General features: G+C 47.2%; 1 protein-coding gene across 1 annotated transcript in view; it reads left to right on the forward strand.

The window, feature by feature from the left end:
* LOC149434701 (receptor-type tyrosine-protein phosphatase H-like) overlaps nucleotides 1–14,288 on the forward strand; it is a 54,815-nt gene that overhangs the window by 12,599 nt on the left and 27,928 nt on the right. The window contains exons 6-7 of the mRNA XM_089663505.1: nucleotides 3,627–3,656; nucleotides 3,737–3,815. Of these exons, the coding sequence (XP_089519631.1) occupies nucleotides 3,627–3,656; nucleotides 3,737–3,815 (109 nt within the window). The remainder of the gene's footprint in view (nucleotides 1–3,626; nucleotides 3,657–3,736; nucleotides 3,816–14,288) is intronic.

A 14,288-nucleotide genomic window follows, 5' to 3' on the forward strand; every position in this document is an offset into this window, starting at 1 on the left:
TCTGTGCAGGAATTATTGCAGCCGTGTGTAGCATATTTTCTTTCATGCGAAACCTCAAAGTATGGTGTATCAAGTCCATTTTGAGTACCGGGAAAGTGCTTTGCATGCATTTTTCATGATGAAAAAAGGCTCTGGACAGCATCTGGAAATGGAAAAGTTAAAAAAAATTTCCAAACGCAAGCGCTTATAAAAGCGGTTAGCCGCATTCGCACGTCTTTGGCGTTTGAAACGCTGATAAAATCTACTCCTGAAATCAAGTTTTCTGCATTCAAAGAAATGACTGTAAACTCAACTGCCTGTAAACGACCTTAGATGATGATGTGTACATGGACACATAGGAAAACATTAGGGAGAGTTCAGGGGCTGCTGAAAAAAACGCAGAAACGCGCCTGAACGTCAGTTTATCAGCTGCAGTGTACATGGAGCCTAATGTATGTACATTGCAGCACACCACAAAACACGGTAATGCACTATTGTGTTCTGTGTCTCAAAAAATGTTTTTTTTGTGTAAATTAGTAGCCTGTTGAAATGAATAGACTACCTTAGAACAACAATATAATATATAGTATAATAAAATAAAATAAAAAAATATATATATATATATATTAGAAAAATTGTATTCCATACTTACCATAATTTTCCTCTCCTGGATCCTCCCCGTGTCAGCCTACCACGGGTCAGCTGTGCCCATTCTAACCTCTCCAGGACAACCTCTTTCCTAGCCCATAATAGTGGTTGTCTCCCTGCATTCAACATATCGCTCCTCGCATCAGAGACTGGGTGGGAATCCCTAGCTGACATGGGGCGGATCCAGGAAAGGAAAATTACGGTAAGTATGGAATACAATTTTCCCTTTTACTTGATGAACAAGCCAAGGGTCATCACTGAGCAGTAGCTGGAGGAGATCAGACAGAAGCATAGTTGATGAACAAGCCAAGGATCATCACTGAGCAGTAGCTGGAGGGGATCAGATGGAAGCATAGTTGAGGAACAAGTCAAGGATCATCACTGAGCAGTAGCTGGAGGGGATCAGATGGAAGCATAGTTCAGGAACAAGCCAAGGGTCATCACTGAGCAGTAGCTGGAGGGGATCAGATGGAAGCATAGTTGATGAACAAGCCAAGGATCATCATTGAGCAGTAGCTGGAGGGGATCAGATGGAAGCATAGTTGAGGAACAAGCCTAGGGTCATCACTGAGCAGTAGCTGGAGGGGATCAGATGGAAGCATAGTTCAGGAACAAGCCAAGGGTCATCACTGAGCAGTAGCTGGAGGGGATCAGATGGAAGCATAGTTGAGGAACAAGCCTAGGGTCATCACTGAGCAGTAGCTGGAGGGGGATCAGACAGAAGCGTAGTTGATGAATAAGCCAAGGATCATCACTCAGCAGTAGCTGGAAGGGATCAGACGGAAGCATAGTTCAGGAACAAGCCAAGAGTCATCACTGAGCAGTAGCTGGAGGGGGTCAGACGGAAGAGTAGTTGATGAAAAATCCAAGGGTCATCACTGAGCATCTTTCTGAGGACCTTGGAAAAATATTCTTTGAAGAGAATATGGAGGATTACTGATCCATAGTATTGTTAAAGCTTTTCAATACTCATAGAGGGTGTGAATCGGATGGAATAGGAGTTAATCCTTCTATTGGATGAAAACGTTGGACAATTTGGGACCTTTTTGGACACTGTTTGGACTTTCTTTTTGGACACCTTTTTGATTTTTTGGTCTTTATTGTACACTTCATGTTTAAATTTATTTTATTTTATTTATTTATTATAATATATCACAAAAAGGTTATATATATATTATTGCACTTTCTAGGAGGAAGTATTGACTTTTTGAGGGGTTATAAAGGAGGAGGGTGTATATTGATTTAGTCATCACTCAGCAGTAGCTGGAGGGGTCAGACAGAAGAGTACTTGATGAACAAGCCAAGGGTCATCACTAAGCAGTAGCTGGAGGGGTCAGACAGAAGAGTAGTTGATGAAAAAGCCAAAGATCATCACTGAGCAGTAGCTGGAGGGGGTCAGACAGAAGAGTAGTTGATGAAAAAGCCAAAGATCATCACTGAGCAGTAGCTGGAGGGGGACAGACAAAAGAGTAGTTGATGAAAAAGCCAAAGATCATCACTAAGCAGTAGCTGGAGGGGGACAAGTGGAAGAGTAGTTGATGAACAAGCCAAAGGTCATCACTGAGCAGTAGCTGGAGGGGGACAAGTGGAAGAGTAGTTGATGAACAAGCCAAAGGTCATCACTGAGCAGTAGCTGGAGGGAGACAGACGGAAACATAGTTGAGGAACAAGCCAAAGGTCTGTAACGTGTAGTAGTGAAGATATGGATGGCAGTAGGAGTGACAAGAGCGAGATATTGGCTGGAGAGAGCACAATAATCTGGCAAACAGTGCAAAGGCATGGCTTAAACAGGAAATCCATTGAGAGGAGCAAAGAGTTCAAGGTTCACAAAGTGTAAGGCAAGATTATCTGAGGGATTTTCCAGCATCCTCGATGGCTCAGCAAGAAGAGATATCACCAGACACAGCAGAGGTCGCAGGTTTAGACCTGGGTCCTAACTGAGGGAGCAGAACAATGCTGCAATACTAGTCAGTTCCAGTGTGCAAAGGTGTATTTGCTTTGTAAGAATAAATCACCTCTAATGCTGGGAGTCCTACATGTGTGGATGCTGCTGTATTGTGTAAAAGTATTAGTTTAGTTTTTACATTTTAGAATGGGGTGCCCCAAGATTGTGCAGAGTTTTAAAGGGTGTCTTGACTGAAAAAAGGTTTAGAAACACTGTCTTAGACCAATGGTCTACTTCTTCAGGGAATGACAGGAGGTAACATGGAGTATGTCTGGAATACTACAAATAGATCCATTAGTGCATCATACAAAATTTGATACAAAATTGTTTAAAATTTGTTTATGTTATTACATTAATATCTGAATAAAATCTCCATTCTAAGACCACAAGTTTCTCCCAGGAGTCTGGAACTAGGGATTGAAGGGTACCCAGGGGAGACCAACCTCTACAAAGTACTGTATACGTAAATAGTACCTATCTGAACATATCACTACTCTAAAACCACCAAATGGTTGCTTCCAGGGATCTGGAACTGGGGTTTGCAGGTGACCCAAGAGAAGCCAACCTCCACACTCTAAAAAGTATTGTATATGTTCTGTAAATAGTACCTATCTGAACATATCTCCATTTTAAAACCACCAAACAGTTTCTTCCAGGAGTCTTGAACTGGGACCATAGGGACTACACCCCCCTCCCCCTTCAAACAGCGTACAGGAACAGAGATGAAGCTGTCATTCACTGGCTGTGCGCTGTAGCTCCCTCCCCTGTTCCCCTGTCGCCTTTTTATCTCTTGATGTCAGGAAAACCTGTCAGACGTGACTCATGCAGATAACAGAAGAACAAGGCAGCAGACAGAAATGACACCTAGTGCTCGGGATTGAGACAAGTACACACTATAGAGGGATGTGCTTTGTTCATATTTCACGTCAGAGGTTTGCTACCACTTAAAGTGCTGATCCTATAAACACATTAAACCTCCTAGTTGGATATGATTTGTAGCCTACACACGTTTTATATTATTGCTTACGGTTTGTGTTGTTTATATCAATTACAGGAAAAGAAAATGTTCTCTAGATGAGCCCAGGTAAGTGCGTTCATTTACCAAATCGTAAAACTGTAGGAATTTTTACCTCCATATAATATCTCTAAATTTATCTTTCTTAGGAGCCATACTGTTCCAACTAAACAATTTGAAGAAATGTTTAAGAGGAAAGAAAGAGAAGGCTTCGGCAAGGAGTTTGCAGTATGTATTATAATCTTCTTACAGCTTGAACATCTCCAATATACTGTATGTATTTAAAAGATTTTCATTCCTGTCCATCAAGTCCTAAGATTGACACAGCTCTGCCAAAAAGCACAGCCCTGTCTGGCAAGGCAGGAGACCTGATTTCTCTCTGCTGCAGTTATGTAACTCTTATAGGTCTTGTCCCTTCCCTAACCTGAGATTCGACAGTAAAGGAGCAGAAGCAGACTGATGAGCTCATCTGTATGTCACTCTGCTTTCTCCTCCTATCAGCATATGCTTTGTTAGCAGGGCCGTGGATATGTGGGTACCACCAGTCCTCCTGTTTGAGCCCAGGCCTGCAGGGGGGCCCAGGCAGCTGGGTAAATCGGATGTGGGCAGGGAGGGTGATCAGTACGGTGGGAAGAGGGAATTACTGCAACCGATCCCCTGTATGGCTCTCTCTGCAGCAGCTGAAAGCCAGATTCTTCTCCTCTATATCCCCCTGGCTCCCAGTTGTTGCAGCGAGAGATATACAGGGATGGGTTCCAGTAATTGCCCTCCCCTCACCCATCACCCTCCCTGTGCACCATACATTTAAACCCTGCTGCCCAGGCTCCCCTGTGTGCCCCACTGACGTCCCATAGGTGAGTATGGCACAGACACTTGGAGTTGAGTGCTGTATGCAGGGCCGTGGATAAGGGGATACCACCAGTCCTCCTGTATGGGCCCAGGCCTGCAGAGGGGCCCAGGCAGCTGGGTGAATTCGATGTTTGGCAAAGAGGGTGATCAGTATGGCAGGAAGAGGGAATTACTGGAACCGATCCCCGGTATGAGTCTCTCTGCAGCAGCTGAAAGCCAGCTTCTTCTCCTCTCCCTCCCCCTGGTTCCCAGTTGTTGCAGCAAGAGATATACAAGGGATGGGTTCCAGTAATTTCCCCCCCTCACTACATCCATCACTACATCCATCCCCCTCCCTGTGCACCATACTTTTCCCCCCTGCTGCCCAGGCTCCCCTGTGTGCCCCACTGACGTCCCATAGATGAGTATGGCACAGACACTCGGAGTTGCGCGCTGTATCCAGGGCCATGGATAAGGGGATACCACCAGTCCTCCTGTATGGGGCCCAGGCCAACAGGGGGGCCCAGGCACCTGGGTGAATTGGATGTGGGCAGGGAGGGTGGTCAGCATGGCTGGGGGGCAATTACTGGAACCGATCCCCTGTATGGCTCTCTCTGCAGCAGCTGAAAACTGACTTCTTCTCCTCTCCCTCCCACTGGCTCTCAGCTGCTGCAGAGAGAGTCATACAGGGGATCGGTTCCAGTAATTGCCCACCTGCCGCACCCATCACCAAATGTTTCCCCCCATATGTTTCCCCCATATGTTTCCCCCCATTCACCATATGTTTCCCCCCTGCTGCCCAGACCCCCATGTGTGCCCCCCCCCCCCCCGCCAGATTCTCTCCTCTCCTTTCCACAGCCTACTGAAAGCACACAATAGGATCTTTCAGAATGGAGAGTGGGGGGATGGACCAGTAAATATGTCCTGTCCTGAATTAACACAATAAGTGATTGGTATTAATCACTCACCGTGTTCATTCATAACTTAAGCATAGTAAGCTTTGGGGGGGGGCCTGTCAGGTTGCCTGTATGGGGCCCCGTGGTTTCTAACAGCAGCCCTGGCTGTACCTACTCACCTATGTGATGTCACAAGAGCCACCAGAAAATCTTTCATGACAGCCACCCCCACAGTGCTTCCGGCTTCCCTCCTTTCCTTTCTACTGGCAGCTGAAAGCACACAATAGGAAGAGTGCATAAAGGGTCAGATAAATATGTCCCATTTACCAGCCCCTTCCTTTCTGGAATGAACACAATGAGTAATCAGTACTGATCACTGACTGTGTTCATTCGTAGCTGAAGCATAGAAAACTGTTTTTTTTTTTGGAGGCGATGGGGGGGCTGTCAGGTTGGCTGTATGGGGCCCCGAAGTTTCTAACAGCAGCCCTGCTTGTTAGCATATGAGCACTGCATCAGAACTGGTTGGCTTCTCTTGCTGATTTTCTCTTTTCACCTGAGCTTTGCTGTACAGGAACTGTAAGCCCGGGTTCACATATGTGCAGTGCGGTATATTGCATGTGGTTCGCACAGGAACCGCACCGCATGTTTTGCATTGTATTGGTATTGTTCTGTCACATGTTCTGTCCCCCTTTGTAATGTACAGCGCTGAGCGAACTATTGGTGCTTTATAAATACTGTATAATAATAATAATTTCACAGCCATATGCAATTTTAAATCTTGACATGTTTGGTATCTGTTCACTTGACTCAACATAATATTTTATATTTTACCAACTAATATTGGATATTATATGGAATTTGTGCGCACTAAAATTCACTTATGTGTATTTTTCCTGAAAATTTGCAGTTGGTAAATGACTGCGCAAATATCATGTGACAGAAAAATTTTAAACAGCCACCATTTTATTCTCCAGGGCCTTTGCTTTCAAAAACTATATAATGTTTGGGTATTATAAGTAATTTTTCTAGCAAAATATGCAGATTTTTCCTTGTGTGTGAAAAAAATTAGACAATTGCCCCGGTAGGCAAGCAGTTCATTTAAACAGATTAGCTGTCTTTTTCTTTTACTGACTAGAAGTTTCTGATATGGAATTTTGTAATTTTCTGTGGATTTAATAAGATCTCCCTATTGGATTATATACTCTGCCATTGGATCTGTCTAGTTCTGACATACCATGAGGAATCCCAAGCTGTTGCTACCTTCTTGCAACGTACGATAATACATTATTCAACACAGAGGTTCAAAGTCCCTTGTAAGGGTTAATGCAAAGAATGGGACCCAAGAACCTCAAAGACAGCCATTTTCAACTAGAGTTCCATGGAACCTGCAGAAGCTGCTAGAGGTTCTTTGAGCTGTGGTTGGTTGACCTCATATCTCATGATACTGGCATACTTCTAGGGCCAACACCAGAGCCAGCAACATGACACCAATCGACAGCAAATGACGTAAATTTTTAGCTGATTTTAAGGGAGGCATTCTGATAACCATTGTAAGGAAAACACTATTTTCACTGACAATCGGCGTAAGGAACATTGTTCCCACTGACCACCAATGTAAGGGACATTCTTCCCACTGACCACCAATGTAAGGGACATTCTTCCCACTGACCCCCAATGTAAGGGACATTCTTCCCACTGACCTCCAATGTAAGGGACATTCTTTCCACTGACCCCCAATGAAAGGGGCATTCTTCCCACTGGGCACCAATGAAAGGGGCATTCTTCCCACTGACCACCAGTGTGAGGGGCATTCTTCCCACTGACCACCAGTGTAAGGGGCATTCTTCCCACTGATCACCAATGAAAGGGGCATTCTTCCCAGTGATCACCAATGTAAGGGGCATTCTTCTCACTGATCACCAATGAAAGGGGCATTCTTCCCACTGGGCACCAATGTAAGGGGTCTTCTTCCCACTGACCACCAATGTAAGGGGCATTCTTCCCACTGACCACCAATTTAACTGGCATTCTTCCCACTGACCACCAATGAAAGGGGTATTCTTCCTATTGATCACCAATGTAAGGGGCATTCTTCCCACTGACCACCAATGAAAGGAACATTCTTCCCACTGACCACCAATGAAAGAGGCATTCTTCCCAATTTTTCTTTATTAAAAGTCTCGCAATCAATAAACATAAAATATTATACAGAATATAAAAAAATTATATATATTTACAGCAAAACGAAAATAAACATAGCAAATTCTGCTGTCAGACAAAAGCAAACGCCTCAGAAATGAACATGACATAATTGGGGAAATAAATCGTACTACCACTCACATCACTACACCAGACATCAAACCTGTGAGGTCAAGAAACCACCCCGCCCCCCTTATGCATGCAGCCCTTCTTCAAAAAAGATCTTAATCAACAAAAACTACGGGAGTGAAAAGAACAGTATAAGGAAAGAGCCCCTCACCCAGAGATGGACAGTTCACCAAAGGTAGGTCTGATATTCCTCCACGCCCTTATCCAGACCGCCCGAGGCTCTCTGACCCTCTCAAGACCCCGAATCTTCCCAACCTCACCCAGAATATCGTGCACCACCACCTCTACAGGGAGGACTTTCTTCCGGATGGTAATCTGACACCGTGCGTTCCATGTGAAGTAACGGACAACTATACTAACTAGAAAAAGTGTATCCAAATCAAAGTCCCAGCGAGCTGGGAATGCCCCGTACACCCACTCTGCATAACTCATGGTGTAGAGAAAGGGGATGCCCAGAGCCCTCCCCACCCTTTTATACACCTCTATGTTAAAGGGACACAGGAGCAGAAAGTGGTCCATAGACTCCACTTTACCAACACACTCTGCTCTAGGACAATCCCGATCATCCACAGGGCGGTGCTTCAGGTTCCCTCTCACATAGAGCCTTCCATGGAAAGCGAGCCAGGCTTGATCCCTAAACTTCAAAGGGATTCTCTCCAAGTTAATTAAACGCAATCCCTCCCTCATTACGGAGCCTGGGCAATCCTTTAAGGCCAGTGACACACTGAAAGCAAAAGCCAAAATCCTCTCCCCCAGAAGCTTCCTGGGAAGGGACCTGATATCCTCCACTGTCACCTGCCACTGTCGAAGTATTTTCAGACACGGGGCAACATAAGCCGGGAGCTTGCCATGTCGGACTCTCAGACTTTTCACTGGGCCGCCATCTTCCCAGCAATGCAGAAAAGGCCTAAACCAAGACTGAAAAATACCCACCCATCCCGGCGGGGTCTCTGCTAACATATTACCAAGATTGTACTTTAAAAAGAGCAAAGAAAAGAAAACTATCGGGTTGACCATTCCTAGGCCACCCTCCCGCCTGGACAGGTAAGTTACATTGCGTTTGATCAAGTTCAGCCTATTTCCCCATAACAGTTGGAAAAAACAGCTGTAGACCCGTGCATAGAGAGATACCGGCAAGATACAGACGAAGCTGACATATAAAAAGATCGGGATCAGGTAAGTTTTGATCAAGTCAACCCTCTCTCTTAAGGAAAGCCTCCATCTCTTCCAGCTCGCTACTTTGGCATTGACATCTACCAACCTGCTTTCCCAGTTTCGATGACCATAGTCACCAGGACCAAATTTGATGCCCAAAATTTTAATTTCCTGCTGGGGCTCTGGGAAGGCATCCGGAAGTTCGAAGCTTTCACCCTCCTCACCCATCCAGAAAACTTCACTCTTTTCATGGTTGACTTTAGAGCCAGAAGCCTCCGTGTACTGCTCTATCACAGAGACCACCTCCTGCGCCTCCTCAGTCCCAGAGATAATAACAGACACATCATCAGCATAGGCAATGACCTTCAAAGGCGGCACACCAGCAATGCCCACAGGCACCCCGCACAACGATGCGCCCTCTAGCCTTCTTACAAAGGGGTCGATTGCGAAAGCATATAGCAGGGGGCTCAAAGGACATCCCTGGCGCACACCAGAGCCGACCTCAAAAGGCCGCCCAACCCAACCATTAACAAGTGGGAAGCTCTCAGCCCCTTTATATAATGTCTTCAGCCAATCTATAAACCTCCCCTGCAGGCCATATCTACCAAGCAGCAACCACAGATATTCATGATTCACTCGATCAAAAGCTTTTGCCTGATCCAATGCCAGCAAGTACTTTCTCCATCCAGCAGCCCTGCATCGTTCCAAAGCCTCCCGGATAGCCAAAACCGCTGAAAAGGTACTTCTACCTTGGACCGAACAGTGCTGATGGCTGAACAACAAATCGCCTGCTACTGACGACAAGCGCCAAAAAAGAATCTTTGCCAAGATCTTTCTATCAACATTGAGAAGACTGATGGGGCGCCAGTTCTCAATCATTGAGGGGTCTTTACCTTTTGACAGAAGAATCACAGCAGATTGCCTCATGGAGGGAGGGAGCGAACCCTCTTCTAGACAGCTATTAAAAACCTCCGCTAAAAAGGGAGCCAGAATGGACTTAAAACACTTGTAAAATTCAGCTGTCAATCCATCTGGCCCAGGCGATTTTTTGGTAGCCAGCTTGTCTATAGCATGAACTACCTCATCCGCTGAAATTGGTTCTGTCAAATTCATCAAAAGCAATGCACCATTTCCCAATCCTGGAGTAGAATCCAGAAAGCTTTCCATCCTGTCCCGGCTAAGGTCCTTTCTTCCCAGGAGGTCTGCATAATACGACCCAAAGATCTCCAAGATCCCTGATCTGGACTTTATCAGGGAACCCGTACTGTCTTTCAGGCCAATGACCGTCTTAACTGCTATGCCTTGCTTACAGTTCTGGTAAGGATCAGGTGAGTGATATTTCCCATAATCCCTCTCCAGAACCAAGGAGGCATGCCGGTCGTATTGACACTTCCTAAGAAGAAGCTTCACTCCAGAGATCTCCCCTGGATCTCCTCCATACGAGACAAGACGATCAAGCTTCCTCCGCAAATGCTGGTAGGCAATATACATACCAAGCTGCTTCTTCTTACTTATGGCCTTGAAAAGTCCAATCGCCCTTTGTTTCACAAGCTCCCACCACTCTGACTTACTGCTGCAAAAGTCCAGAATAGAAACCTGTGCCTGAAAAAAATCCTCAAAGGATTGTCTTACCTCTACATCTTCTAGGAGAGCCGAATTCAGTTTCCAGACACCCTTTCCCCTGGGTGGAGTGTCCGAGGCATTCAGAGTCACAGACAGCATACAGTGGTCAGAGAACTCCACCGCCTTCAACTCAGGAGCCGAGAAAGCAGAGTTCTCCTTTAAAAAAAACCTGTCTATCCTGCTATGACTATTCCCTCTCTGAAATGTGAACCCCGTGCTGCCAGGGCAGTGCTTAATGTGCACATCTACCAGGCCTGCCTGTCTAACCAAATCTCTGAGAAAAACTCTATCATAACCCAGCCTGTCTATGGAGCCTCTCCTGTCTTCAGGCCTAATTATGGTGTTAAAGTCACCTCCAAAGACAACCTGCTGGGACGTAAAAAGGAAGGGCTTGATCTTTGTGAGGAGGCATTTCCTGCCCCATTTTGACTGGGGACCATAGATATTGATCAGGCGCAGGTCCTGCCCCCTAACAGAGACGTCTAAGACCATGCATCTCCCCATTTCTACCTCAATTACCCGCCGGCACGTTACCATATCGGTTTTAAAAAGGACCGCAACTCCGCTGCAAGGTTCAGCCGCAAGAGACCAAAAGGAGGGACCACATCTCCACTCCCTTTTTGCTAGATAGACATCGGCCAATGTATTGAGCCAGGTCTCTTGCAAAAATAAAATCTCAGCATCAAACTCGCTGAGCAAAAATAAGGCCGTATCACGAGCTCTTGCAGATTTAATGCTGGCGACATTAATGGTCGCCACCTTTAACAGAGTGGGAACTGCCATCAGGATGATTGGGGTAGTTGTTTCTTAACCTCTACCACACTCTCATCACCCAAAACAGCTCTCTTCAGAGTACGTGACTCCCCCTCATCCATAGATGATAGAGAAATGGATATATCAGAGACCATCTCATCACCTGACAAAACTGAAAAAGTATTGCCAAGAGGGACCCCTCCTGGATCTGATTCTGAGGAAGAGAGGACAGCTCTTCTCATCCTCCTCTTCTTCTTCCTCTTCTCCTTCACCCTCTTCCACCCTTCATCAGCCGAATCCCCCCCAGCAGGAGGTGAGACATGGGACATGGATACCCCTCCCTGAGCCCCATCGGCTCCACCCCCATCCGGCACCCCCACAACCTCCTGACCACGTTTGCGCTGACGGGGGACAGGTACCGGCGGTGGAGTAGGCCGAGAGGGAAGATCCGCTAAACCAGCCCCCCCAGCAGCTTCCGCCAGTCTGGAGGATCTACGTACTGTAGGATTAGGGACAGGAGGGACAGACTCAGGGGTGACATTACTGGGGGAAACACAATCTGACACAACAGAGGGAACAGACACAGGAGGGGCAACTACAGTTTCCTCCCTAGCATCAGCTGCCTCATCCTCTTTATCCAGCCTCTGCAGCTCAGCCTCCAGTCCTGGCAGGTTGTGTAGTGCCTCTGGGCACAGACTGTATGGATGACCCAGCTGCTGGCACAAATTACACCGAATCTCGGTGCATTCTTTGGCCAAATGGCCAAAATCCTGGCACAGTGAGCACTTCTTGATGGTGCAGGACGATGCAAAATGGCCTTTCTCTCCGCATTTGTTACAAACTTTAGGCTGACCTTGATAGAAAATGGTCAGCCTATCTCTCCCCAGAAAGGCTGAGCAGGGAAGATGCTGAACCACATTGCCCAGCACCCTCAATTGCACTGACACCGTACAGGCCCCTGTCCATATCCTATGCTCATCCAGGACCTTCCGCAGTGGGGTGAGGACCTCACCATGTCGGCGTAGCCAAACTACTAAATCAGCCTCTGGTATGGATTCATTCCGGACCAGGATTGTCACCGATTTTATCAAAGGCTGTCTGGAAACAACCTTTGCCACCAAACCTTTCCACTGCTGAAGGCTCCTGCACCTCCAATATCTCTCCCAAAACAGGTCCAGGCCTTCAGGTTTTACAAACGACAAATCGTATTCATAGCTGCCTACTGGGCAGATCAATGCAAACACATCACAGGCTTTAAACCCCATCTCTAGAATCAACTCCGCCACCCTCCCCCTTACTGGTGGGTTCCCTTCCCCCTCCCACTTCAACTGTACCACATTCCTTCTCCTGACCCCACCAACCATCCCACCACCAAACCTCCCCAAATTGTGACCATTAGCATTCCCAACACTACCCCCACTCCCCTTGGTGCGACTCCCCAAAACAGAGGCATAGCTCCCCCCAATCCTCCCAGCAGCAGAAACATTTGTGTGTCTGGGAGCATCTGGTGCAACTCTGGCAGATACCTCTCTCTGCTCAGCAGGGGGAGAAATGTCATTTTTACCTCTGTCAGCAATGCTAACCCCTTCACCTCCACCCACCACCAACACATCCATTGCTTTACCAGTCTCAACAGTCATAGACTTCACAGCAATGTCCGCACTCACTGCTGCAACCATAGAAGCTCCATCAGTCATCTCTTGCTCCAAGAAAGGACACTCAGCCCAGGACTGGATTGGATTCTCAGACACAGCAACAAGTGAGACATCCATGTGTGCTGTTGGCTCTCCACATGGTGCAGTGTGCTGCTCCCCTCCCCCACCAGCATCAATCAGCTCTGGAGCAACTGGGAGCTCAGGTGAAACAGTCTCTCTGCAGGTGGCAGCCATCTTGCCTGTAGAGGGACTACTGGTCTCAGCAGGAACAGCAGCAGCAGCAATTTCCATCTGTGGGGTGCTTGGTGCAGGTTCACCCACATTCCCCTGATGGTCTGGAGACCTCTCTGCCAGGGATTTTTCCTCCATGTTGGATGAGGATTCCTCCACAGCAGGCTGCCTGCAGAGCTCCTCATCCACAGTACTCACCGCAGCAGGTGGGGCAGACATGCTGGAAGCAGCCATCTTGGTGTACTGGGATCTCTCCACCAGTCTTGGCTTTGCTGCTCTGTACCTCCTCTGTCCATCCTCAGGGACTTCTGCAGGGTCATCAGTGAAGGCAAACTTGTCTGCTCTCAGGGGAGACTCCATGTGCTGGATGAACTTCAGGGTTCCATATTCACCCTCAACCCCCTGGCTGGTTGCTACTGACAACTCCTCAGCCTGACATGGGGGGAGAGACGCTGATGTAGATGGTGCCGGGTCATCCATTACCTGAGGCTGCTGATCCACAGAGCTCGCTGATGTCTGGCTGGCAAATCTCCTCTCATTATCAAATTTTTCTTTAAACGCTCCACTTCTTGCTTTCAACTTTTCTAATAATAAAGATTGTCTCTTTACTTTATCCTCCATGTGCTGGAGCGCTGGCTTCATGCCCAATCTGTTCTTGCTCCAGGCCTGGCAGTATTTGGCTCTGAAGGATTTGTGTTCCGATTTTAAAACATTAAGTTTCTCCTCAGCTCTTCCAATAGTCACCAATCTATCAATAATCTTCTGTCTGAAGACATCGACATCCTCACCAGGGCCGGGACCCACAGTCAGGTCCTCCACCTCCTCCTCTTCACTAGGCCCAGTCTCATCAGGGGAATCCCTCCCAGGGCCTCCCCCTGGATCAGGCATGGTTCCTGGGCCAAGCTAGCAGGCAAGGCCCAGGCTTGAAAATGCTGGTTCTCAGGGAGAGCTCCTTCAGTGTGTCCTCCTCCTTCTCCCACTGACCACCAATGTAAGGAACATTCTTCCCACTGATCATCAATGTAAGGAACATTCTTCCCACTGGGCACCAATGAAAGGAGCATTCTTCTCACTGACCACCAGTGTGAGGGGCATTCTTCCCACTGACCACCAGTGTAAGGGGCATTCTTCCCACTGATCACCAATGAAAAGGACATTCTTCCCACTGATCACCAATGTAAGGGGCATTCTTCCCACTGGGCACCAATGTAAGGGGCCTTCTTCCCACTGAC

The sequence above is a fragment of the Staurois parvus genome, unplaced genomic scaffold (assembly GCF_062004578.1).
Source record: "Staurois parvus isolate SC_StPar_1 unplaced genomic scaffold, SC_StPar_1.0 ptg001702l, whole genome shotgun sequence".
Lineage (NCBI taxonomy): Eukaryota > Metazoa > Chordata > Amphibia > Anura > Ranidae > Staurois > Staurois parvus.